General features: G+C 42.7%; 1 protein-coding gene and 1 non-coding gene across 2 annotated transcripts; both read left to right on the top strand.

The window, feature by feature from the left end:
- Nucleotides 1-2,447: 2,447 nt before the first annotated feature.
- Nucleotides 2,448-2,518, top strand: trnag-ccc (transfer RNA glycine (anticodon CCC)). Its single transcript has one exon. It is a non-coding gene; the product is annotated as a tRNA-Gly (tRNA).
- Nucleotides 2,519-2,798: 280 nt separating this feature from the next.
- Nucleotides 2,799-7,373, top strand: fbxw10 (F-box and WD repeat domain containing 10). The gene is made up of 12 exons (XM_077626474.1): nucleotides 2,799-3,279; nucleotides 3,750-3,923; nucleotides 4,130-4,260; nucleotides 4,340-4,441; nucleotides 4,614-4,720; nucleotides 4,845-5,048; nucleotides 5,122-5,243; nucleotides 5,792-5,946; nucleotides 6,015-6,157; nucleotides 6,248-6,409; nucleotides 6,485-6,648; nucleotides 6,957-7,373. Exons 1-12 carry the CDS (start codon nucleotides 2,799-2,801, stop codon nucleotides 7,193-7,195), a joined length of 2,184 nt encoding a protein of 727 aa, XP_077482600.1. The 3' UTR covers nucleotides 7,196-7,373.
- The last annotated feature ends 20,145 nt before the right edge of the window (nucleotides 7,374-27,518 follow it).

Here is a 27,518-nt window from a genome sequence, read left to right as displayed (position 1 = left end):
GTGAGCGACCCTCACTTGATAGACCGACCGTTCGTTCGATGACTGATGGCATAACTTTTGTCCCTCAGCACATCTGGGGAGAACTTGTCGATCTTCGGGACGGGAAACTTGCTTCAAATGTTCCCACCTGAGAAGAAATCTACTAATCGGAGCTTGCGTATTCATCGATATTTCCAAAATAAGTCTTTTGGAAGCTTGTTTTCAGTTTGAGATTGCTTCATTTAATAAGGGACAGCACATAGAGATGTAATATTGTAGCTGAAGGCTAGTTTCCATCTTTAGTCCCTTGTTTAGGTTGAAGATAAACGATGATACGCAAATGTAGCACAGTTTTAGACAGTGTTGTGATGGCAATTTTGTTGGTCTAACAGCCAGGCTTTAAGATGATTGGCCAAGAGGTTCAGAGACGGGAGTTTACGTATGCTAATTGGTATTGAGAACCAGGTATGAAGGTGCTTTGGCTAATTTAGCACTCTTTTTGAAGGGAACTACACAGTCACCTATGGAGCCAGGCGTTGGAATTTTTTGTACAAAATCTTGCAGTGGAGGAGGAGCTTTGTGTTGGAAGATTTTGTAAACTATCTGCATATTTAACAGTATTGTTCCAGTTCAGGCGTTTGTGTTTTTTTTAAATATCTGACAGTACGTTTTTGTTTAAGGCAGGCAAAGTACTTTCCAAGTTGTTCCCTAACCGAAATGGCATTTAAAGATGTATTTTGATCATACAGTGCTTTTGTCCTGCCTGCTTTTGATGGAACTGGAACTAAATCTTATTTAGACCTCTCAGGAACATATAGCAAGTTATTCCTAATTGGCGAACGTGGCGAGAACTAAAAATAAGCGGCAAAGAAAGAGTAATTAGAATTACTCGGAAAAGCGATATGTAAATAAGCAACACGTGGATTAAAGTTCAAATCACTCATTTGCAGAGACAATTTAGCGATAGAAAAAAAAGGAAGGATAAGAATGAACATTTCGCCATGAATTATTGATAAGATTTATATTACTGTATAATATATTCAAGTTTCCTTGTCTTACACATTGAAATGAAAGCGGATGATGGAAGACTTTTGTTTGGAGGTTCGAATTCCTATTTTTGGACGTTAGTACAAAAATATCTTTATTTAATTTGATTGATTTTTGACACAAACTGGCCAAGCTTCAAATTGATTTTAGTCAGTAGGGATTAAATCCATTTTTTAAGCTTCTTGATTTTAGTCAGTAGGGATTTAATTCATCTTTTAAGCTTCTTGTGTTCTTTCGAAGAAAAATGTAACTTCATTTTCCTGATTTGTGCAAATTGGTTTGTAATGCGTTCCATCTTGTTGTCAGATATGTTAAAAGCATCTTTATAGGCCCACTTTAGATATTCTTGTTAGATTTGGCGAGACTGGTTCATCTTGAATTAAATATGTTATTTAACACAACACTTTTATTTAATATATGGTAAAAATATGCGCTTAATTGAACTTGAGTGCTTGAATTGAACCTTTTATGATGCTCTATTAAGCATCAGCCTTTTTTAAATGCACAATATTCACATGCACATGGATTAAACACGTCCGTTTTTTTTTCGTTTTTCTTCTCGGGGCGCGACATCCATTGATGGGCGACCTTTCGGAAGCGACTGCTCTCTGACTTTAGGACAATTGAGCTAGTCAACCCTTAAATAACTAGGCCACCTCATCTCTAGCGCATTAAATTTTGAAACGTCTCTCCGAGTAATAAAGTTAGGATTGATTGCACACAAGGCCTGCAGCCACTTAGAAGCAATAATGCTTCTATCCAAAAGGTGAAAAACAGGCGACTGACTGGTCACCAGCCGTTCAACAATTACTCCCAGTCACGCTTACAAAAATTACAAAAAGAAGGATTCAAGCTTTAAATCTAATAAGTGGGACAGAAAAAAAGATCATTTCCATGTGGGAAAGCAATAAGAGAAATAATGAACTCGTATTTATTGCTTTATTTAAAAGGATTGTTTTCCCTTCTGCCAATTCACTGTCTAGTTTTTCTTTCATTATCATTCAATTATTTATAATAATTCAGTGAATTTATTGTTTGGGATTGTCTTTGGGAGCTCTTATACCCAATTCGTTGCACTTCATTGACAATGTAAATGCACTCATCAAGGTTTGCAAGAATTTTAAAAAGATTTGACGTCCATTTCAGGCGAAGGCAGTGAATAAATTAAAGAGAAATAAAGATGTTAAGCAATTTGGTATTCTGGCACGGTACAACAGTGACTACTAGCGGTCATCAGAAGATTTCACACTGGTTTAAATGTGGTTCCGAAGTATTGATTAACCTTACCATAGATTTATCAATTGTTTTTGTGAATGTTATTAAATTATAACTCACGCGACAAGTTGAATCGATTTCAAAACAATATTACTAGCGTTGTAAGATTTGGTTATATAACCTATGTTGACACCGTTTCCTATACAGCGCCGCTGGTGTAGTGGTATCATGCAAGATTCCCATTCTTGCGACCCGGGTTCGATTCCCGGGCGGCGCACCACTTTTTGTTCACCGATGTGATAACGTCACCAACAACTCGTCATCCGCCTTTTTAGTGTGGCGTGTGCCTGTGAGTTGCATGCGTGTGCGCGAACCATCATGAAAGACGCGACCACAAAACACGGACGTCGTCGTCCCAAAACGGTTCCATTCCGGCTCGACATGGATTGATTTAAAATGCTCCACAGACACACGCTCGGCTCTGCGATTGAATCCCCGCTGCGTGCTAGCAACGCCCATTGCCTGGTAACTCGGCGTCCACTTCAAACAAGGGAAAAATGTCGGAATCTCGGCTCTCGCGGCCCCGTCAGCCGACGTGTAAGAGCCGAACCGAGGAGCCGTGCGACATCTGTCCATCCTGCCTCTTCGATCGGCCCAGATCGAGCCAACCCACGCCGCTGGACCTGTGGAAGATTTCGGACGAGCCCCGCCGGAGCTTCATCGTGGGTCTGGTGGTGCGCTGCAAGAGCGCGCCGGTCCTGGAGAACATCCAGAGCTCTTTGCGCCTCACCTCGTGGAACTTGCTGAGCTACGCCCCGTCTAAGGGCAAGACCTTGCCGGAGCTCTACGCGCGGCTCAACCGCAAGAGGAAGCCGTCGCCCCTGACCCGGGAGATCTGGCAGTGGTTCGACGACACCCCGGAGTGGGTTCAGACGCGCTACCTCTGCCTGCTGCTGCTCAGATGCGACCCGGAGCTGCTGAGTATGTCCCAGCATCTCATCGGCGTGGTGGTCACCAAGCTCCAACGGCAGCTGGACGGTAAGTTCCCAACTGAAGTATAAATATTTTCTGCACCACTCTTGATGACAGATTTTGTATTGCTCCATCATAACCCCATACATGCCAAACCCAAAAATAAAAATAGACTAAAACAAACTAAAACAGAACAAACTGAATCAAAACAAACTGAATCAAAACAAATTGAATCAAAACAAACTGAATCAAAACAAACTGAATCAAAACAAACTGAATCAAAACAAACTGAATCAAAACAAAACAAAACAAATCAAACTGAATCAAAACAAATTGAATCAAAAAACAAACTGAATCAAAACAAACTGAATCAAAAACAAACTGAATCAAAACAAACCAAAACAAATTAGACCAAATCCAAACAGACCAAACCAAACCAAAACAAACCAAACCAAATCATCCAATCATCCAACTCTTAATATATGTGCATTATGAAATATAATAAAGCGACACCATCAAATCATTGACTTTTTCAGTGAAGAGTTGCAGTAGTAAATCACACGAGCAGGGCAGCACGGACGACTTGCAGGAGAACGAGCTTCTTCTGGGGGTTCCTGGCCCACCCGGATCCTCAAGGTCTTCCTTTGGACTCAGCAGACCACGAGACTTCATTGGCGGCCTTCCCGCCGAACTCTCCAAGATGATTCTGGGTACTCTCGCAACGGCAGACCTCAGCCTCACGCGTCACCTTAATTTTCGGACTATAAGGCGCAACCTGACAACCAGCCGCGACCTCCACGTGGTAAAACATAAATGAACCAATGGGTAGCGCTTTGTAGTCCGGAAATGGTGCTGCATGTTTTTCCCATCTTGGTGTTCAGTTTGGATTGTATTTAGATGTTCTGTGTGGAGTCAGGGCTGCTCGACGAGGCTACGCTAAAGCGCTGCATGAAGGTCTGCAAGCATTGGAAGCACCTAGCTGGAGAGACCATGGAGGAGATGCGGTTCAGAAAGCTCTACCAGGAGCAGGTGGAGGCCATGATGAAGGTGGGCGTGGTGGCAAGACACGTATTCATTCAAGACTCTTAGCGTCAACGTTGAGGTTTTGACTCCTTTCGGTTTCTAGCGCTACAAAGGCCTGCATATGGTCAACCCTTCCTACGCCAGGATGGTTGAGATCGCAGTTCCCGTCCTGCACAACGAGAGCGGCGAAGTCAAGACCACAGGTGTAAGCCCACAAAAACAAAGTTTTATTTACTTGTAAGCTTGCTATGCCAAAACCAAGTAGTAGGTTCATTTGATATTCAGCGTCATGTGATAAGTAACTTTTTGAGTCAGTTGATTGGGCGACTGTTTGGAGGAGGAGCGAAAATATTAAGATATGATTGTGTTTTTTGCAGCTCTGGCCTTTTGAAGCAGCCTACGGCTACATCAAATCGAAGACGGTGCAGCTGGAAGAACGCAACGTTTACTGCGGGGCGTATTTTACTTCGGTGCTGATTGACGAGTGAGTATTTTGTTACGGGAATTGGGGTAAAAAATTGGGCTCAAAAGTCGCGTGCCAGATGAAAGTGGGTTCTGGTTAGGGTCCATGTTTGCCAATGCCTGTTTACTGGAACTAAAATGTCCAGTGAAGACCCCCACCGCGTCGTGGACTACAAAGGCGGACCCCTCATGAGCACGGCATCCAAGGACCGTGCCGTTCGTCTACTGTACGTGGGAACGGTCGCCAAGCACGTGGCGCTGATGAAAGGCCACGTGGGTAGCATTCGCGTCGTCCTGCTCTGCCCGGAACGCCACCTGGTGATCACGGCCAGCTGCGACTCCAGCATCAGGTGGGCAAAATTGGTTCACGGCAAATCCATCGGTTTGGGTACGGCGTTACCATTTGGTCTTTTCCCGACGCAGGTGTTGGAGCGTGAGGACAGATCAATGCGTTTTGGTGCTCTACGGTCATTCCAGCATGATCAACTGCTTGGACATACACGGGGATAAACTTGTGTCTGGTGCCAAGGACTGCACGGCCAAAGGTAAAAACACAACAACGAAACAACAACGAAAAAACAACGAAAAAACAACGAAAAAACAACGAAAAACAACGAAAAAACAACGAAAAAACAAAAATGCGATCGTAGATAAAATAGCAAGCGATAACAAGTCTCAAAGCAAATAGCCATTTGAGATTTGACGTTATTGGAGAACATTTGACATCAGGACAGGACATAGAATGTTCAGTTCTAGGAAGTACCATGAAAGGACTTGCTGTTCAGGATTCAGCTTGGAAGAGGGACTCATGGCAAAACCTTCCTTAGCATCAAAAACTGATGAGGCTTAGAAACCACCCACATCTCAAACAGCTATGCCATTGTTTGTCTTCACATGCCCCCTTCAATTGCATCATTATTAAGATTTCTTATTTAAAATTGACTCTATATTTGCGTTTTACATGGGCATTTCTATGTTTAGACATTTGTACTGTTCTGTTGGGTCAAATTCAGTTTTTGGGGGGCTGAAAGGATTCATGAAGGTTGTTCGTTCAGGGTTCAAAATTAACCAGGACCACCTCTGTTTCTGCCAGTCTGGAGCCTGCAGACCGAGAAGCATTTGGAAGACTTCAACTTCAAGCACCGCAGTTCCGTGCGCTCGGTGAAGATCAACGCCACCACCGTGTTCAGTAGTTGCGACCGCGGAGTCGTCAAACTCTGGGATGCCGAGAACGCCTCGCTTCTCCGGGTGAGTTTCTTTCGCCGCCCGTCCTGCCTGGCGGTCTTACATCCGTGGTTATTGTCCTCGCTCGCCAGGTCATCGACGCCCACCGCAGCGCGGTCCGATGCATGTTCGTGGATGAGTGGCACCTCCTATCTGCTGACACCAACGGTCAGGTGATGGCCTGGAGTATCAGACGCGAAACCAAAGGATGCCTCATGACTTTTAGTCATCCAAAGTAAGCGGACTGTAGAAGCAGGTTTTTAAAAAATATTCAAACCGTAGTCATTTTGCTTCAAATTTGACCTTTGATTGACATTTTTTCAAGGGAGGTCAAGTCCCTGACGCTGGTTTACCTTCGAGTGGTCACCGGTTGCGTGGACGGAAAGATCCGCGTCTTCAACTTCCTGACGGGGGACTGCCTGAGGTCCATAATGGTGGAGGCCGAGACCACCGGTCGGATGCTGTCGCTGCACTTCTGCGAGAACAAGTTGGGCCTCGCTCGCCATCGCCATCACCTACATGGGACGACATCACTTTAAAAAATATGCGTCTTCTCTCTTAGCATCTTAGTCAACGCCTCTTCTTGCGTCAAACTCTACCAGTTTGCCAAAGTCTTCTGGGATTATGAAGAACCGGCCAAGGGAAGCGGCGGATTGGGCATCGACGAGCCACACAAACCGGGCGCCTCCTCTTCTGTCGGTGCAAATCACATGACCACAGAACCGGGTATAGTAAAGATTAGCATAAAATACAAACCAATTTACCATAGCTGCCTAAGGCGGTCCTGGATTATTATTTTGAGGCCTGAATGGACAAACCTAATGCAAAACTGTACGCCCCCTTTTTAAATTGCGCCTTAGGCGGTCGCCCAAATTGAACATAGCAAAAACCGGCCCTCATAGATGCTAACTTCTGTCTTGTATACTTGTTTTTGTTTTAGCTGTGTAGTTGCGTTATTGCCAATCTCTACAATTTGGACGCATAATCCCGTTTGCTCGGTATAATCCCTTACATTTTTTTTATTTTTTTAACAGTCACGCCACACGGAAAAAGCCTCCACCAGGCCTTGACCCCCGAGGCCGGTCAGAGGTCACGTCGCATGGACCAGCTCAGCAGCCCACGCTCTGAGAATAACCTCCACCACTCCCACCGTCGCCGACCTTCCACATCCGTCCGGAACCAGCAGCGACCCGCCAAACAAAATCCGACAAACAAACTTCCAACCAAACAAACTTTGCAGAAAGATCGAGCAAGTGGCAGGAATACCAAGTGATGATTTATTCTATAGTCATTACAAATTTAGATAGAAATACATGAGTTGCATCTTTACCATATCTTCCTACCTCTGATGAATGAAATTATATGACATATTTTTGGACAAAAAATAGTGTAAATCTCAGCACATTTAATTCAATTAACTTGTGATTCATCTATAAAAGATGACAATATCCAGCGACATTAAAATACAATTCTTTACAATTTCACAATATATGGTGTTTTAACTATTGTCAGTTAAACTGGATGATAACATTAATGCAAAACCTCTTTGACGCAGGTATATTGAGTTTTTGGGAGTTTATTTTTATTTTTCATATATTTAATCCTTCCTGCAATCTGTTCTTCGCAATTCAAACCAAGGCAGTATGTGTTTTAATTTATATAAACTGATTTATACCGTTCATAACGCAAAACCTGTATTTTTTGAACGAGTCATACTTTTTGGACCTTTGCCCAACCTGTACTCGAATTCCATCTTTCAATCACTGCCAGCTGTGAAAGAAGTCATCCTTCTGACGTGACCCAGGTAAATAACACTCATTTTGGCTTTTAATTGCAAAATAATCCACATTAATGCAACGTGGTAAGATCGTTGTTTTCGAACACTTTTGGATGAAAACCAACGTGGCATCTCCTTCCAAGTGGCCGACCGAGACGCACCGTAGGCGGCCCCAAACACGAGGAAGCCCGGCGTGTCAACGGAGACCTAACTTTTGTTTTTGTTTCAGATCAAAATGGCATTCGACGCGGTATTGCACATTTTTAAATGTGAATGCACGTCTGGAATGGAAAATGATGGTTTTCGAGCTGCAAAAACCGACCGATGCTCGCCGTGTTTGGGTTCGAACCCACGAAGCAACGGTCGAGTAACCCAGAATAACGCACTCTAATGTGCAATACACAGGTATGTTGTTTTGGTGAGTCAAACTTTTGATTTACATTATTATTCATTATCTAGTTAATCATTTGTCACTTTATTCACTCATTTATTTATACATGTTCTCGAACACTTATCACATAGTCACGGGGTCTATATTGAATTCAATTGAATTGAATGTTTTTATTGTCATTATACAAGTATAATGAGATGTAAAGCTTTCACCACGTCGTGTGTGTATATTTGTGTATTTGTATATAGTACTTCTATTTATATGTTTGTGTGTGTACAGTGTACACATTGGATTACTAGATGGTTGAATTTATCACATTTGTGCGTCTCCCATGATCCATTTTTGACCAATAGGTGTCAGTGTTGTATAGAAAAAACAACCTTTACTGCTTTTGTGTTGGTTCTTATGGACAATTAATTCCTCGCTTGACAAACTGAATATTATCCACGTCATTTTTTTATTCCAGTTTCATGCGAGTCACCATTTTCTATTTTATTATCTATTTATTTATTAGTTATGTTAGAACGCCCATCACGCCCAAATCATTTCCGATTATTAGAATCCGATGTTCTTTAACAGCCCTTCTCAAAAGCACCGTATGCAGTTTTTCCGTGTAAGATGAAGCAACGTCATCATTAGAAGGATGGGGGGCGACCTCTCACCCCTCCGCCGCCCTGCCCTCTTAGCCCGTTGCCTCGGGGGCGTCATTAGGCTCCAGGATCAGGGGTGGAAGGCCCGCGTGGCCCCCCCTTTGCTTTGACAGCGTCGGAACAGCTGGAAACAACAAAGAAGTCGGTCTAGGGACTCTTGTCCGTGGATAATAAGTGCAAAATCCCAGTAAGAAAAGAAGGCTCCGGTCTTGATGTATGCATGAGGCACAAGTTTGACAGAATTGACAGGTACGCTCTCAAGGGTCGCAAAGGTCACAGGATCAAAAAGAAAGAATGATTTGCACACGCCCCTTTCTCCAAAGAAGCCATGCATTTGCATGACAGTCAGTTTGTCACATGAATTTTTTTCACGCTGCGTCACCAGAAGGCTTTGAACAAATCCTTGTCAAATGGAGTACGAAGGATCTCCCAATATGGACGTCTAATAATAATAATAATAAAATCTTTTATTTCCAAGGGCATTTCAAAACATCCAGATTAAAAATTACAGATCATAAAATACAACCAAATTGAGTCACACTGTTTTGAGTTTGGATTTCGAAATTTACATTGAAAAGTGCCTGAATTTGTCCTTTCACATTGTAAGACTTTTACTTTTAAAACAATCCTGTTACTTTAGAAGACTTTTTTTATTTTTGTATGTATTTTTTACCCTTTTTTTAAAGGCCATATTTGTGGCTCCTTGCCAAAGAATGTGAACACGTTTCATTTGAAGGCGGCATTTGTAAGCATTTACTGCTATTCTGAGACTGGCTCTCATTACACTGCAATGTGTATTGCATGCAATATATCACAGTTAGACATGTACTTTTAAAAATGTCCGCTAGTGGTCGATCTTGTACATTAAAGTGTTCAGGCCTGAAAGCCATTCGTATTGGATTATTACAGAGTACGATAGCTCCATTTGCATTCTGGACGGATACTTGACTGAAATTTAGCCTTGTAATCTGTCGCAATGTTGTCACTACATGGTTTTCAACCCCCCCCAACCAAAAAAATTGGACACTTGTATAACAACAGGGTCATTTTTTTTTCGAGTTCGGGCAGTTATCGGGCAACGGGTCCAGAAGGCCGGCGTTAAGTAGTCATAATTTCACTATTTTCTCACGCGTTAATGCGGGGACACGAGGGTCAAAGGGCAGCTGCGTAAAATTCACCGCGTGGGGGTCGTTCGGTGCACTTGAGTGGTCTCGGGGTTGGACAAGAACAAGTCGGCGATTCATAAAGCGTGGCTTGACTTCCTGAAGCACGGCGACATTTCATGTGTCACCTCCTTGAGTGTCACTATTTTGTTGGGGCGCCGTTTTTTTAGCGGGCAAACAAGCTTTGGAAAACTAATTACTATGATCATAATTTAAAAAAAAATATATATATATATTTTTCTTTTACCCTATGATAATTAACTCACAATTGCGTTAGACAACATCTCCGTTTTCCCCCTTTAAATCATTTTAAAAATGTAATTTGTGATTGGAATTAGAACTTTAAGGGAGAAATTTAATGAGGATTTGGGGAAATATAGAGCAGAATATATTTTATAGTTCTCAGCGGGATTAAAAATATATATATATGGAGTGATATTTTTAAAAAGGGAGTAATAAATATACGTGATGCAGCTGCAGTTTTAACGTATGCAAAGGTGTAAAACTGTGTTTCCTCAACAGTGAAAGTGCAAAGTAGGAACGACAAGACCTGAATGGTCGTGCTTAAATTCTGGGTGAAATGAATTTTAACTGGGCAGAGAAATTCTGGATTTAGTGGAATAAAAGTGAATGGATTCCAGGATGTTCGTTTTTTTTTCCAAGACAGGAAACACGACACCCCGTGATAGTCTGGAAGTCTCTTTTGAATTCGTAAAGCATTTTTGCAGTGAGCGTAGCAAGCAGGCCACATCAGATGGCCACTTCCCTGCAGTTGCGGTTTGCCGGCCTTGGTGGGAGCTTGACGTTTTAAATTCATCACCCAAACATGAACCAAGAAAAAAAAAGATTGACCACGGAAAGTTGAGAAATTGCCAATTGAGACCTTTTTCATGGGAGGAGCTTTCAAAAAAAGGAGTCATGTGACCAGTATAACCAGGAAGTGTGTAGCGGTCTAGTTTGTCATCCTTAGATAAGATGTGAGCGAGAAATGGCAAACATTTTTTTCACCTTTTATCCCAGATATGTTTTTTTTTTTTCTTGAATTTCATTCATAGACATCAAAATTATTATTTTTTAGCATTTTATCTTTTTAATCTTTTCTCTATTTTGAAACAAATACCGTACCCCGCATTGGTTTTTGTCACTGTGCAGTTTTGTGCATGTCAAGTCTAATTTATGCGCATATAAGCCGTACCTTTTATTCAGTCATTTTTTAGAGTGATAAATACGGCCTATATGCGAGAAAATACAGTACTTGGTGATAGGTTCATTAATAGGTATACTTTAATAAAAACAGAGAGACATCGTTGACATATTCCAGCTTTGAACTTGCAAGTGAGAATCGTCCTGGCTCGTCCTCGCCACCGTGACATTCTGAAGAAACGGCATCCTCGGCATCTGTCCATTTAGTCGCGCATAATCAAAACATCTAAGGTAATCTGATTCAAAAAATTACTTAAGCTAACCAAATAACACCATTAAGGTCAAAAAACAACTGCCACAACAATTTCATATCAGGTTGTAAACCAAAAACACCTGCGTAAGAATTTGCACAAGTAAGCATAATAACTTCATATAAGGTAAACTGGGCGACAGTATTTTTAATCATATAAGGTAAACTGGGCGACAGTATTTTTAATCATATAAGGTAAACTGGGCGACAGTATTTTTAAACAATATGCGAGTATTTTCGGAAGTTGATTCGATTAGCGCCATCTGCCGGAATCCAAGTCAAAGCAATTTAAGAGTCCTTCGTAGATCTTCATTGCGAACTCGGATCAACAGTCCTCGGCCTGGAACATGGTGTCCTGTCCGAGTCAATAGTCCTGAAAACAATTAAATGTCCTCGAAGCCAGCTGCTTCGAGCTTGCTCAGTCCCAATTTGAAATCAAGCTCCTATACATATTAATGATTAAAATGCACATGTAATAACATCCCAGAATTACCCCAACACTTGGTGTTACGCTGTACTTCTGTACTTCTTGACGATCCCGAATGAGCTGCTTTTCTATTCGCCAATTCATTTCTTCATGCATTGTTTGACTCGCTCTCTGTTGCCTGTTAATTTGCACTTCTAAAATCAAGGCTTGCAGTTGGCTGATTCATTTAAAGTGCTCACTAAATAAGATTCCATTTCAAACGCTAAAGGATGCTCGGATTCCATTTTACTGTCCAGGTCTTTCCTCATGAAATCCCGCGGAAGGATTGTAATGAACATCTGTGTTCCAATTTAGCAGCCACATAAAATAGTCGTAAAAGAATGCGGTTATCGCGGCGACGAATTGTGCGAAAACTGCGCAGATTGGACGTCACGATTGGGCATTTTCCCACCGACGGTTTCTAATGGTTTTTTTACCGATACATTAGTCTGTCCCGTCCCCCGGGAGCCGTCCCCGATCCCCTTCGCCGATCCAGCGCCAAACAAATGGCGAGTTTGCCACGGCGGGACAGAAAGCTCCATCCTGCCCCGTCTTATTAACCCCTATCAGAGAGCGCCCACACGCCGCGGTCGGCGTTCGCCGGCGTCCTGCCGACAGACGGGAAGTCGGGGGCGGGGGAAAGCGGCGACAGCCTTTGGAGCAAAAAACGATAAGAAGGCGTGCGGAGGAAGGGGAGCGGTGGCCGTGAAGAATGAAGCTGCCATGGCGGGTGCCAGAAGTTCCCCGATAGGACATTTCTCATCCCGACCGCTCTGTCAAGTCCGAAGGAACCGTCAAATTTGAAGAAAAAATCACCCTAAAAATACGTTAACGGCTTATACGCGCATAAATTAGACTTGACATCCATAAAACGCTACAACACGTGTCAAAGTGGCGGCCCGGGGGCCAAATCTGGCCCGCCGCATCATTTTGTGTGGCCCGGGAAAGTCAATGATGAGTGCCGACTTTCTGTTTTAGGATCATATTAAAATGAAGAGTATAGATGTATATTAAATTTCCTGATTTTGCCCCTTTAAAATCAATCATTGTCATTTTTTAATCTATTTTCTCTGTGTTTTTAGTTCAAAAATCATTTTGTAAATTCTAAAAATATATATAAAAAAGCTAAAGTAAACATTGTTTTAGATCTATAAAAAACGGAATATTCAGGGCTTTTAATCCAGTTCTTTTAATCCATTTATGAAAAAAAATCAAAATATTATATCTAAAATGGTCCGGCCCACATGAAATCGAGTTGACGTTAACGCGGCCCGCGAACCAACCCGAGCCTGACACCCCTGCGCACAGATAAAATGCTAAACAAAATGTATTTTGACCTCTATAAATGATTTTAGGGGTGCGGCTTATACGCGAAGACGGCTAATATGCGAGAAAATACGGTACCTAGATAGAGGGCGACAACCAGTCTGACATATACCCTTCGTCCTGACTTATAATATCCGGGAAAGCGCCGCTGTGTCCTAGTTTTTGTTTGAACCGGACCAGCACGGACAGTTGAACCAATCAGGTTTCTGCTCAACACCTGACTGCAATCAACCGATGGCACTTATAAGACGCCCGATTGCGGATAAAGTGTCGTTACGTTTGGTTGGAACGAAATCCCTCACTCACTGTAGCCCTTTGTTCAAGAGTTAGGGGGACCCTGGTTTAAGAGGTCAACCAGGTGTCCCGATTCAGATCTGAGTATTTTAGTCCCAGTATTACACCGTGTTCTGCTACCATCTCTAGTTTTTAAAGAGAGATAGTCGCACTGATTTTACAGGAGCCGAAAATCCCCTCGGTCCTAAAAACCGACAACTACCGGAAGGATTCGGATCTCACCACAAAATCAGATGCTCTGAAAATAGCCGCATGGGGCGCCGACACCGATGCGGAGTAGTCCTAATCCCACCAACGTCTTGTTAGTCCTTCGTCCGATCAGTTGGCAGCTAAATCGCTTCCATCTGCTGGAGTGAAGTTGCACTTCTGGAGGAATGAAGGGATCAGCAGACGCAAAATGTCAAGTTGCTAAAAAAAAAAAGCAGATGTCTCGTTCTCAGATGAGTTACTCGCCATTCGTTAAGGCTATTTATTGAAAGTGACGAGTGTTAGCATGGCGCTTCCTGATTGTCACTTGCAAATCGGGACAACGTTGAGCCGTCGGTGGTCTGGATGCCGACCCGATGTTCTCCTCTTGACATTCCGGAACCTGGTCCAGTTCCTGGTCTTCAATCTGTCTCGTCTGGTCGCTAACCAGACCGTGATTGGATGATATTTTGAACCTCTTTGTCCTTGGCGTGTCGATAGAAAGGAAAACAAAAACGGAGATGAGCGGGAAGAAAGATGAGCCGTCATTCTGACGCATTTGTGTCAGACGGGATTGGACGGCTGGCTTTAATGTATGGGAGGACTTTCGGTCTGGTGGCGAAGGGGCATTCATCAGCGTACCTCCTATTTTCCCGGCAGAGGAATTTCAATGCGAGGCGTCACGATATACGAGGTGTCGCGACGCTAATTCATCATGTCGCGCTTTGCATTTTGGGCGTCTTTTGCCGAATGTTTCACGCTGTCAACAGAGTGGAGAATTGGAAATGAGTAGAAACAAATACGGGAAGGAATCTGTTTTATTTTGCTACTGATGAAAGGGTCCGAGATTGAACGGAGAACCAAGATCTGGTAGACGTGACCTTGAGATGACGGCTTGCTCCTGAATTTCCATCCTTCATTGGTCCTGTTTTGACAGACAATGTCCTTTTGATAAATTTATCACCTGCTTTTTGTTTGTTTGTGAGAATAGAAACCTTGAACTATTTTTGGCTGTCCTTAGTAGAACAGTTACCGTATTTTTTTCGCATATTAGCCGCCTCCGCGTATAAGTCGTACCCTTAAAATAGCTTTAAAATCGTTGAATTTGACAATTTCCCTCGTATAAGCCGCCCCTGATTCACAATTTTTCACCTCCATATTCATGGTTTTAATAGGGCGTACAAATGTGTAACTTTGAAGGGAAAATCTTACGATAAGTCATCGCAAGTGGTATTTTATTTTATCAATTGATTGCTGGATTGCACATTCCTATTGGGGGCACGTAGACAAATTCAAAAAGGAGGTCATGTGAGCAGTACAACCAGGAAGTGTGTCCGTAGCGGTCTAGTTTGTCATCCTTAGGTAAGATGGCGGCGCCCTGAGCGAGCAATGACATCCACAAGTAAGTGATTTTTTTCACGTTTTATGCAAGATACGTTTTATGTTTTTTCTTGAATTTCATTCATAGATATCAAAATAAATTTTGTTAGGCGTTTTATCTGTTTATCTTTTCTTTATTTTGAAATAAATGACCGTATCGGCTGCAGTGTCTTGCGTTATGGCATTTCGTAGATGTCAAGTCTAATTTATGCGCATATAAGCCATACCCTGGATTCAGTCATCAATTTTTTGAGCGATCAATACGAGCGTATACGCCAGAAAATACGGTAAATGTTAGTGTTGAGCGGTCTATCGCGATTGGCTCTCCCACGTTCCAACGCTTTTGCCAACATGAGCATCTTTAATGGCGCTATCCACAAATGGATACTGAAAAAAAAAAATCCAGATGAAGTCAAAATGCTGTGGATTACTGCGGCTGGTGAAAATGCGGAAAAAAATCAAGTTACGAGGTGGCAGGAAAAGCACGAGTAGCGCTTAATTGAAAGTGTGGCGTTCTCGGGAGAGAAAAGGCGGCGTGCCAAACGCAAATCCGTTTGGCACTAAAAGACGGAGCAGTTAGGGAATCTTTAACGGGCCGCAATCCATTACGGCCAAGCATAAATGTCGCGGGGAATACACACATCATCGCAGAGAGGAATGTGAGCGCGCTCTTACTCCTTTATGTGGCCATAAGACAGACTTTTATGATGACTTTGGAAAAGTTTGTCAAAGTAAAGAACGGTCCTCCTTTTTAAATTTTTTTTTTGGTTGTTTGTGTCATTCGCCATCAACATTCTTACATGAAAATATCTACATTTATCCAAACGACAATGAACAAACAGATTGCAACCTTCATGGAAAAAATCGGATCTATTTTTTTTTTTAATTGGCTGAAATTGGATGTTATTGTTTTATTTTGGTCAAAATTAAAGTGGACTTGATGGGATGATTGAGTGCAACGTCATTTTAGAGTGTTATGTCCGTCTATTATCATATGTTATTCTTTGTGGTTCCATCAATTGACAGCATCCGGTCTTATTCTTCTCATTGGCTCGTATTTTAGATGTCTTTAATATGATTTTAAGGTCGGTTTTATTGTGTACTACTTATGCAAAAGAAGCAGGCATGTCTAAAGGGGGATTATTGATTAGCACGTTAGCAAAAATACTATTTCCGTTTACCGTATTTTCTCGCATTTGTCACTCCAAAAAATGATGACTGAATCGAGGGTACGGCTTATATGCGCATAAATTAGACTTAACAGCAAGACAATTCTCAACAAAATTTATTTTGACGTCTATGATTGAAATCCAAGGGATAAAAACGTATCTTGCATAAAATGTGAAAAAAAAACTAACTTGTGCCTGCTATTGCTCGCTCAGGGCGCCGCCATCTGACCTAGGGATGACAAACTCGACCGCTACAGACACACTTCCCGGTTGTACTGCTCACATGACCTCCTTTTTGTGCAATCCAGCAATCGATTGATACAGTATCTCAGAAATAGTGATTATTTTTTCTCAAGATTTTCCCTTCAAGGTAACACATCCCTATTAAAACCATGAATATGGAAGTGAACATTGTGAATCGGGGGGGCGGCTTATACGAGAGAAATAGTCAAATTCAATGATTTCAAGGCAATTTTAATGGTGGTTTTAATGCTTCATGTGCGGTCGATTGGTCACCGGTCTTTTGGTCGACGTTTTCTGGTCGCCCGGACCGTGACAACGGGCGACCAAAAGACCGGCGACCAAACGACCGAGTACCAAATATGGAAGTGAAAATTGTGAATCAGGGGCGTCTTATACGAGAGAAATAGTCAAATTCAACTATTTCAAGGCAATTTTAAGGGTACGGCTTATACGCGGATGCGGCTTATATGCGAGAAAACCCGGTATTTCATTCTATTTGCAAGATTGCTTTTGATTACAATGAAAAAATGAATTCTAAGTGAGAAAATATGATGCCATCTTCATCTTAATCTAGAACGCACTTTGCCAAGCCGTTGGTCTGCTGCTCATTCAGGTTTAATACGACCTCATGTTCTCTATTAACAACTTGTATGCAATTCACGGGGCGGTAACGCATGAAGGAACGCCGGGCCGATAGATCCTCGGGCTCCCCGTACGCGTATCCGACGCGAAACGAAACAAATTCCCGCATCGCTAATGCGCAGCACGTGTGCGCTCGTGCGTGCGTGGCATTATTCATAATATTTTCCTGGCTGGAATGCCAACACTCACAAAGAGCAGATTTCAGTTTTTACGGGCACCTGGACATTGTCACGTGGAAGGTTAGGCTTTAAAAAAAAAAAAATACCCCGGAGCCAAAATGGCGTCAGGCCACGCCACGGTTGGCTAATTCTTTGCATTTGCACTCGCAGCCGAGCTGTTTCAACTCATCCTCACGTTGTCTCCACGCTGAGGTTTATCTCCAGCGTTCAGCGCTGGAGCGGCGCCACGGTGCGAGGAACGTCCGCCGAGATAAACAGGGCGACGTGAACGCTGACGTCTTGTTTGTCAGCCGTGCCCCGAGATGTCTTCGCCACATCTTAAGACGCGTTCGGGGTCTTTGCTTTTTCGCTGATAGCGCCGAGATGTCGTAAAGTCTCGTTTTTCGCGCTCGCGGACTGTCAAAACAAATCAAGGGGGCGACTGTCGGCGTTTTGGAAACTCGTTAGCAACGAAAAATGCATGTTGAGGGCGAGATTTAACTTTTGGGGGGGGGAGGGCGCCAAAAGTGATTGTCAAAATGGGACGAAATACATTATGGATGTTAAAATTTAACAGTTTTCATTGTAATCAAAAGCAATAGCGGGTTTTCTCGCATATAAGCCGCCTCCGCGTATAAGCCGTTAAACTCGTTAGTAACGCAAAACGCATGTTGAGGGCGAGATTTAACTCTTTTGGGGGGGAGGGCGCGAAAAGTAATTTTCAAAATGGGACGAAACACATTATGGATGTTAAAATTTAACATCCATAATGCGTTTGGTCCCGAACAGTAACACCCTCATTTCAGATTATAGAGCTGAAATATATATTTTTTAAAGAGACTATTAATAGCGCAAGATTTGTCATAGTTCGATTCGATTCCTCTCTTTTTTTAGATCTTTATTATAGTTTGTTTAAATTTAGTTTTGATATTTCACATTTAGTTAGTCTTCATTTTTAAGTTTGTTAGTAGTTTTTTATCCTTCATTTAGCTTTTTTTTGTGACAATATGGAGTATTTTTTTGCAAGAATTAAGAGATTAATTATAAAATTCCCCAATTATGCAAGGTCTACAATACAACTTTCACTTAAAAATAAAAAACACCAGTGTAAATCATAACAAATGCTAATGTATGAAAATAACAGATCAAAACAAGAAATCTAGCCATAAATATTTAGTTATTGTATTGCCAGTTTTACACAACAGGTAAAAATAAATAGCAGCATTGCAATGTCTAAAACAACATCCAAAAACTTTCTTTTTTAAAAAATCCTCCGTTTTTTCCAGACCAAATTCACACGGATAAAAGGCTCGAACCACAATATTTAGAAGGTCCCAGAAAAACACTCCATCTTGGTTTTCTTACCGAGGTTAAAGCTTCATGTCCCACGCCCCGAATGTAAGACTTTGGACATTTCCGTTGTTTATATTCAACGCAAACAAACATCGCTTCTACATGTTGACAAAAGCCAGACTTGGCCTCGTTTTTGGATCACGGGCTAAGAGACCAGCCCACGTATTTTGACAGGTTTTACTATCACCACTCGCATCTCAGGTTTGAAAGTCTTCGGGACAAACCAGACCTGTCCCAGAAAGTGTCTTTCTGCTTGGAAAAAGTTAGCCTCGTAGGGGGATTCATTTTGTTGACAATGCTGTCGTGTCTTCATTTGCGGAAGTAAACACTTAGATTATTTTCCCCAACCTTTTTCCGGAAGGACCGTCCCCGTCGCAAACATTTCCAGTTATTTCTCGACTCTAGAACGGGTCGTATTGCACGTATTATGCTACTTAAGAGTTCTCGGTTATGGTGCTGTATACACAAATTTTGCCAGCTGGAGCCAGGATTGCGGACCACGGGTTTGTTTGAAAAAGTTTCTCGGAGGCTCGCCCAGTTTTCAAAAAATGTCTAGGCTTTGTTTGCCCTTTAAGGTGGGCTTGCGTTTCAAACAGAAAGGAAAGGGTGTGGCCCTGATAGGCGGACAGTAGAATTCTATATTAGGGCGCTACAAAGAGAGTAACTACTTGGTCTTATTATGGCAAATTTTCACTCATTAATTCAATCATTGAATCTGGTCAAAAAGTACTCAAAAATCAATTATTGTGACGCAAACAGGTCCATCACTCGTGAAATTGTGCCGTAAAAATACACTTTACAACTGACGATGTTGCCAAAAGCAGGAAATGGTTCGTAATGAAACGACTATGGAAAATGGTAGTAGAGACTCGTTGATGTTATCGTGTGACGAGTCGGAATTTAAAATTAAAAGTGGGTCAGAGGAGGAAGTCCCTTAAAAAATGAATGAATACATGATTGGATGAATGAAAGGACTTGTGAATGGCTATCCTCGATAGAAATGACTGGTCGTAGAATGAATGGCGGGATGTGTTTTTTTTTTCCTGACGATGTCCTGGCGTTTGGCCCTCTGCCTTCTCCTTGCGAGCCGAATGCCCGCCCCCTTGTTAGCTTAAGTGAATTTGACCAAGCCAGACCTTCTTTTACAAGCCTTCTAAGAATCACGCCGGCCCATAAACAGCCACTCATGCTGATCTTATGAGACGGCCCGTAAAGTCTTATGAATTATGCTCCCGCTTTCTGTACTTGAACTAATGCGACGACTGGAATCAAGCGGCTTTGCTCCGCTGTCACTTTTTAACGAGAGACGCCACGGCGACAAACATTTGTTTACTCTAACAGGGATAAGTGTGGGTAATGATGTCTCGCCGTGTAAAATGACTCGCCTGAAACACGAAGGTTATTGAAACATGAATTTCAAAACCTAGCTAGCGATGTCCCGATCCGATACCCGGTATCGGATTCGATCACGAGATCGGAGCCGCAGGTTTTCGGCAAGACGATTCCGTAAATCAAACCCTTGAGTACGTCTATTCAGAAATGAATGATAGTAACAGACAAATTTGAACCTTACACATACCTGTCAACCTCTGCCGATAACTGCCCTTATAAATGATTATGATTCCCCTTACAAACTCCCAAAAAACCTTACAAACGCCGTACGAGTCGTACGGCGTTTGTAAGGTTTTTGTGGGGTTTGTAAGGGGAATCATAATCATTTATAAGGGCAGTTATCGGCAGAGGTTGACAGGTATGCTTACACTACTCAAGCCTTAGCTAGAAACCTCAAATGTTACCCCAACTAGTTAATAGCGTTAGGACCTAACCTCATCATGACTTCCTGGTCTGAAACTAGTATTTCTTTCCACCTGACACCTCCCTAACATGTTGAAACACCTTTTTGAAAACCCTAAACCCAACGGTAACAACCACAATATTTTCACAGCCCTTGAGTATATTCTAAAAAAAATGTAGTCACTTGAATATTCTTTGGAGAACAGTACCGGACCTCCAAAACGTCTCATTTCAAAAGGCCCGAGCCGGCTCCCAGGAGGTCCCTAGTGGGGGGCTCCCGTCTGTCCTCACAGTTCAGAGGCTAAAGAAGCGGAGAAACCAGACACCGCTAGTGTTTGCCAGCTCTCGGACTCCAGAGAGTCGGCCATGCGAGGGTTAAACGGCGGCCAACGTGGTTTCATGTCGACGAGTGGCCGCTGATTGGACCCCGGCTTTGCTCTGGGGGGACTACCGGGACCCCTGTACAGATGACAGAAGCACCCCAGCAGAGAACTGATTAAAGGCCTGACTGTTTTTTGAAGACCTTGACCACATTCCCCGGAGGGTCCTCAACCACCACATGATCAATTTTACGCAATACAACCATCAATACCAAATTAGAACTGAAACCCCGCCCTAATTTGACCCCGAGCCTCGTTGGTATCGGACCAAATTCCTAAGAACATAAAGATGGCCTCTAAAAATCTGAACCGAGTCAGGATTATTTTCGATCTTCTTCTTGGAGTAGCGCGCCGCTAATGCCTAGCGGTGTGGCTGGATGAATGGAGAGGGAAGGAAAATGATGGGAAGGGATCTTGGCATTTTTGACGTTGTCATCACCTCGCTCTGATGGCATTTCATCGGGTTGCCTATCGAGTTACTGGAGACTCGCCTGCTATTCTTATTTTCATGGGAACTGAAGGACGCGACTGTCAAGAGAACGTTTATGTGGACATGTTTGCGGCTTTTATACGGACGGAGTCATTCATTCGCCAAGGCTTTATGCGGGTCGTGTTGCCAGCTGGGAATGAGGATGGACCCGATGCCATTTGTTGATTTTCATTTTTTTTTTAATCATTCTTCGTCATAGTACTAACTCAGCAATTGTGCCATCTCATAAAGGTGGCGGCAAAAAGCTCCATTTGTTTTACTCGCCCGACTCGTGGCCATCATCTCATTTAACTGCCTTTTTAATATATTCTTTTAATTCCGCGGACCTCTTAAAGCCAGAAGCGCTGCGCTCAAATACACATTGGCGAAAGGAAGAAAAATTGGCCTCTCAAAGTGGCTCTTTTATTTTGGAACTCTGTTCTTAAATCTTCTTTAAAAAAAAGTACTTTTAATCAAGCGCCCGTGTGTTCTGTAAAAAACATTATTCGAATGGTATTCTTTGTAAGTTAAACCAAGTCACTGGAAGTGATGTCATGGAAGATAGAATTTATCTTCTGTTTTGATTTCTTTCTTTCTGTTATCTTTCCAGCCTGTGTTTTCTTTTTTTTTTTTGATTCCTTAGAAATGTCATCTTTTATCGGGAAAAAAATGGGGAATAATAACAAACCTCTATTTGTATTCCCAAACAGTTACGATTTAGTACATCCGATGTTAACCGAGCTGAGATGTTTTTTGTCTCTGTAATGGTGATTCTGCCTCTGGTTTTTGAACTAGTCCAATAAAATCTCCCTAGAATCATGTTTTTTGGGACTCCCCTACTCCTCTCACTCACTTCAAATTTTTTATCCCGACGCATCACACGACAACCTCAACTAGTCTCGACTACATTTGTCATAATGCTCATTTTAACCAACGTTTAACTAATTGAGCTGCGTTATTTCAGTAGTTTTTTTTTTCAAGAACATGGCGTCAATGTTTCTATACATTAGGACGTGAAATTAAAAGAAAACCTCCGGCTTGTTTTGTTTTGACTCTGAGATGAGTCTCACTAGCAACAGATGGCAAGGTGCAACTTCATTAGGCCGAGGCGTTCGCTTGAGTGGCTTCCGTCAACAAGAAAGCATGTGCTATTGATTTGTTGTTGAAAAGAAAATGACGACACGCTAGAAAACATCTCTTTCGCAGCTCGCGGCGATGTGGTGACGGCATGTTTTGCTTGATTTTGGCAATGGATCGACACCGGCCACCTGGGCTTCCACAATTTAGATTCCGATTCCAGACTTTTCATAATTTTAAGTCTTATTAATGAAGGCCGATAGTTCAGAAACAAAGAATCTGTCTGCCAAGTCCGAGCAAGTCACACATTGAATTATTGATTTATACCAACATGGCGTCTCTTTGTCACAAAGACCGTAAATTATCGCATATTAGCCGCCTCCACGTATAAGCCGGACCCTTAAAATTGCCTTAAAGTGGTTGAATTTTACAATTTCTCTCAATTTCTCTCATATAAGACGCCCCCTGATTGACAATTTTCACCTCCATGTTCATTGTTTTAATAGGAATGTGTTACTTTGAAGGGAAAATCTTAAGAAAAATCATCGTACATGGTATTTCTGAGATACTGTATAAATTGATTGGTGGATTTCACATTCCTATTGGGTGCACGTAGAAAAATTCAAAAAGGAAGTCATGTGAGCAGTACAAATAGGAAGTCTTTCCGTAGCGGTCTAGTTTGTCATCCCTAGGTAAGTTGGCGGCGCCCTGAGCGAGCAATGGCAGGCACAAGTGAGTTTTTTTTCACGTTTTATGCAAGATATGGTTCATTATTTTGTCCTGAATTGCAGTCATAGTCGTCAAAATAAATTTGTCTTGCGCTATGGCGTTTCGTATTTGTCACCTTGCGGTTTCGTGCATGTCAAGTCTAATTTGTCCGCAAATAAGCCGTACCCACAATTCAGTCATTTTTTTTTAGCAACAAATGCGGCTTATATGCGAGAAAATACGGTATTTCTCGAGTACTGTCAGAGTAACAATGTGTGTGTCGTGCAACTTCAGTGGAGACAAAATCTTACTGGTCATGGAAAATTGTTTTTGATGCATTTTTGTCATTTTGGAGACAGTGTGACGAATGTGATTTGAGCGTGTCATAAACATGGTTTTAGCATTTTCAGACAGCTAATGGGTATGACTAGAATTTGGGGTTTTGTTTTGGGCTTGTGATGGACACTTTTTGATCATGCGATGAACTTGTTCTATTTTATAGCGCCTTAAATGTACTTTTTCCAGAGCAGCCGCAATCCTTCCAACGTCATTGTAGCTTCTCTTTCCGTTTCTGTGGCTATCTTTACGTTCCCCTCGCTACCCTTTAACTGGCGGTGCACCAGTTTAGCCGTCCCAAGAGATTTGGAGTGGATGTTCCAAAATATTCCATTCCCACATCTTGAGCACGCTCCATGACTGGAATGTGCCATCAATTAAGCATCATCCCGAGCGTTGTTATTGTTGTTTTTATATTTTTCGTCCATCTCCCTTTGGCCTCCGCCCAGTCCCGCCCTCGCCGTCTGTCTGTGTAAACAACTTAATCACACTCAGAGGCTTGCGGGTTGCGAGTCGCACCGCGGCTGTCAATCATCGGAGTTGGGCTTATTTGGGGGAAAATGTTTTTTTTTTTCTTAAAAAAAGAAGAAGAGGGTTTTTAGTCTTGTTTGAGTAAAGTCGATCTACCTGTTAAGCGAACGCCAGCAGATGTTTGCCGGCTTCTTCACGCAGATGCGCTTAATCCAAGATGATTGGTCGTAATTATAGGCTGCAAGATGATAGCGGAGGACTGACTGACTTACTGACTGACTGCTCGATCGTTCAAGTGACAAGACTGAACGGCTGCATAATGGGAGCACCTGGTCGGACCCCCGGAGGACTAACAGGGACGGATTTGTGGGTGACATCACAGACCTCGTCCGAACAAAGAAGCTACAGTATACAAACGAAATTATTTCAAATGAATTATTTCGTAGCTCATCCGATCTGGAAATCTTATTTTTAAATGCTTACAGCGCTACTGAAAGTCCCACTATCACAAGTTTTCACTAATTTAATAATCGGATCAAAGCGTATTCAAAAAAATGAAGACCGACCCCGTATAGAAATTGGGCAATAAAATTATTTTTTGTTACTGCATTGGTGAAACCGATGACGTATGAAAAGACAAGGATTTCGGCAGAGTGACTTGGGTACACGGTCGATTGGTCGCCGGTCTTTTGGTCGCCGATCTTTTGGTCACCGGTCTTTTGGTCGCCCGGAAGGTTATTGATAATTACCATTTAAATCGTTGCTCAAATTCCCTAAATACAAACTGCGAATTACTGTTTAGTCATACTTAATGCCCTAGTAATTATTAGGCTAAAGAAAAGCTCCAAAATTTCTGGACTTTTATTGTTTTTGTTGGAGAACTTGTTAAGACCCTGACTGACTGACTGACGTCGCTTCTTAAAGGGACAACGCATGTACATACAAACTCTTGTACACGCACACGTTGGCTCAGTGAAACTGCTCAGGGCCATTGTTGGCTTTTATTGATGCGTAGACTGTGTTGTTTTACCTTTTTTTTGTCGCCGGTCTTTTGGTCGCCCGTTGTCGGGGCGACCAAAAGACCGCGACCAAACGTCCGGTGACCAAAAGACGGCGACCAAAAGACCGGCGACCAATCGACCGCACACGGTGACTTGATAGAAAACAGTAGTCAAGACTCGTTAACTTTATCGTGTGATGAGTAGAAAAGTAGGTTAGGTTAGAACTTTATTTCATCCCGTAATCGGGAAATTTCTTGGTTGCAGTAGCAAGACACACAAGACATTGTAGACCTAGCTAAAAAAACTGGAGCCACATAGGAAGTCCTTTTGTGGAAACAGGATTCAGGTTGTAATTCCGCCTTAAATAGCTAAAATGGTACCCTAACCCAGTTTTAAAAACTTTTTTTTATCCCCGATTCCATCCAAAAGTCTTGAGCCGCCACTCCCGAATATTTTACATGTCTTGGTCACGCAACAGGTGCACAAAATGTCACCGTCGTGGTCCGCATTCGCCCCGGTGACGGCGAATCCCCCCCGGCGGGCCACTTGTTGCCGTCACTTTGTAATAAAGTCGGCAGTGGCTGATTTAAAGGACCATTAGAGTTACGAGGGGCCGACCGGCGGAACCATGTCGGCGGGCGCAGATGGCGGCGGGATTCTCGTAAATGTTAGCGAGGAAACGATGAGCAAACTTTGTGCGGCCAATATCCCGCATCAATGGACTGGAAAATAAAAGAAAAACAAAAGAGTTACGCCGTGTCATTGAAAAAGTGAGAACTGACACCGCGGTCTCGGATTGGACTCGCGCGTTTTTTTTTTCCATCAAGCCAGGCGGCCATTGTGGAAGGTTGCGAGGCGACGAGGCATGCTGGGATATGCGAGAGTTAGGGGAAGGCCGCGGGGGGGTTAGTTAGGGATGTCGGTAGCGCCGGTTGCTAGGATACGTGTGGCAGTGGCTAGATAGCTATGAATAGGCATAGCACTAGGATGAGCTACTTGAAGCTGGAAACTTAAAATAATAATAAAAATAAAAATATAGTTTCCATTACTCATTGTAAACTTGGAGATCTATATTTTATTGTATTATGTTTAGTGTAAATTTCAATAACATGTTGTAAATGAGGGCGGTTCGGTGGATGAGTGGTTAGTGTGTTGGCCTTGCAGGTTTGGGGTCTTGGGTTCAAATCCAGGTTGGTCATGTGTGGAGTTTGCAGGTTCTGCGTGGGTTTTCTACAGGTTCTCCGGTTTCCTCCCACATGGTAGGTTGGTTTTACAATCTAAATGGCCCCTAGGCCACATGTGTCAAAGTGGCGGCCCAGGGGCCAAATCTGGCCCGCCGCATCATTTTGTGTGGCCCGGGAAAGTAAATCATGAGTGCCGAGTTTCTGTTTTAGGATCAAATTCAAATGAAGAGGATAGATGTATATTAAATTTCCTGATTTTTTTCCCCCCTTTTAAATCAATAATTGTCATTTTTAATCCGTTTTTCTGTGTTTTTAGTTCGGAAATCATTTTGTAAAATCTAAAAAAATTAATAAAAAAGCTAAAATAAACATTGTTTTAGATCAATAAAAAACAGAATATTCAGGGCTTTTAATCCAGTTCTTTTAATCCATTTATATAAAAGAATCTAAGTATTATATCTAAAATGGTCCGGCCCACGTGAAATCAAGTTGACGTTAAAGCGGCCCGCGAACCAACCCGAGTCTGACACCCCTGCCCTAGGCAGAAGTGTGATCGTGAATGGTTAATTGTTTCCTGGTGTCCTGTGATTGGCTGGCCACCAGTTCAGGGTGCCTGTAGTCAACTGGGATAGTCTCCGGCACAACCCGCAAAATAGCAGTTCAGAAAAATGAATGATTTTAATGTAGTAAATGTTGGAATGCCAAATATCTTTATTAAAAGTATTTCTCTGAAAGAGCAGATTTTGCTTCATCTTCTCACCACCCCTTTCCACACTATCACCGAAATAAGCAAATCCAACCTAATTACAACATCATACCGGATTATACTCATAAATGTGCATGCTGATTTTGACAGCGCTCTGTAAACGTGATGAATCGGCGACAAAGACAATATCAGCAATGCGCGACGGGCTGCTTTCACGGTAAATGAATTGGGCGTCATAAAAAGCCATTTCCTGCCGTACCCAAGGAAAGGATGGCGCAGAAGGAAGGGGGCGGCGGCGGCGGCGGCGGCATCGCCCTAATGGGATCAGCCGGTGCAAAGAATGGATGTGGATGCTTCAATCCGACTGGTTAATGTGATTTTTCCAAGTCTGGCCCATCTCCGGGAGCCGCCCCAAACTGGCCCCGCCGCCGTAAAGCACCTGCATCACTTTTCATTTGGGAACCAAGCTCCGCCCACACTTGACCTCCCCGATTGGGGACAAGTGCTCAAGTAAACACGCTAATCAGGTTCCTCGGCTCGTTGAAGACTCGCAGAAGTCAATCGTTAGCCGCTGTCCGCTCCGATTAAAGTCTTGGCGATATCCAACCAATGTCGTGCCGGCCAGCTGTTAATTCAACGGGACGTTTCATTGGTGGGCAAACCTGGGGGGGATTGAGTCGCTTTAACAGCACGTTCATCCCTGAGAGCAATTTTAACAACAATTTAAGGGCCTGATTCCAAACTTAAAGTTTTTGATTTTTTTTTTCTAGTATTGGAGAGCCCAGGTGTGTCTGGCGGTGGGTGGAGCCTCAGTCATTT

This window comes from Stigmatopora argus, chromosome 18 (assembly GCF_051989625.1).
Source record: "Stigmatopora argus isolate UIUO_Sarg chromosome 18, RoL_Sarg_1.0, whole genome shotgun sequence".
NCBI classification, from domain to species: Eukaryota; Metazoa; Chordata; class Actinopteri; order Syngnathiformes; family Syngnathidae; genus Stigmatopora; species Stigmatopora argus.
The sequence above is the reverse complement of the archived record's forward strand: the minus strand, read 5'-3'. Positions and strand labels throughout refer to the sequence as shown.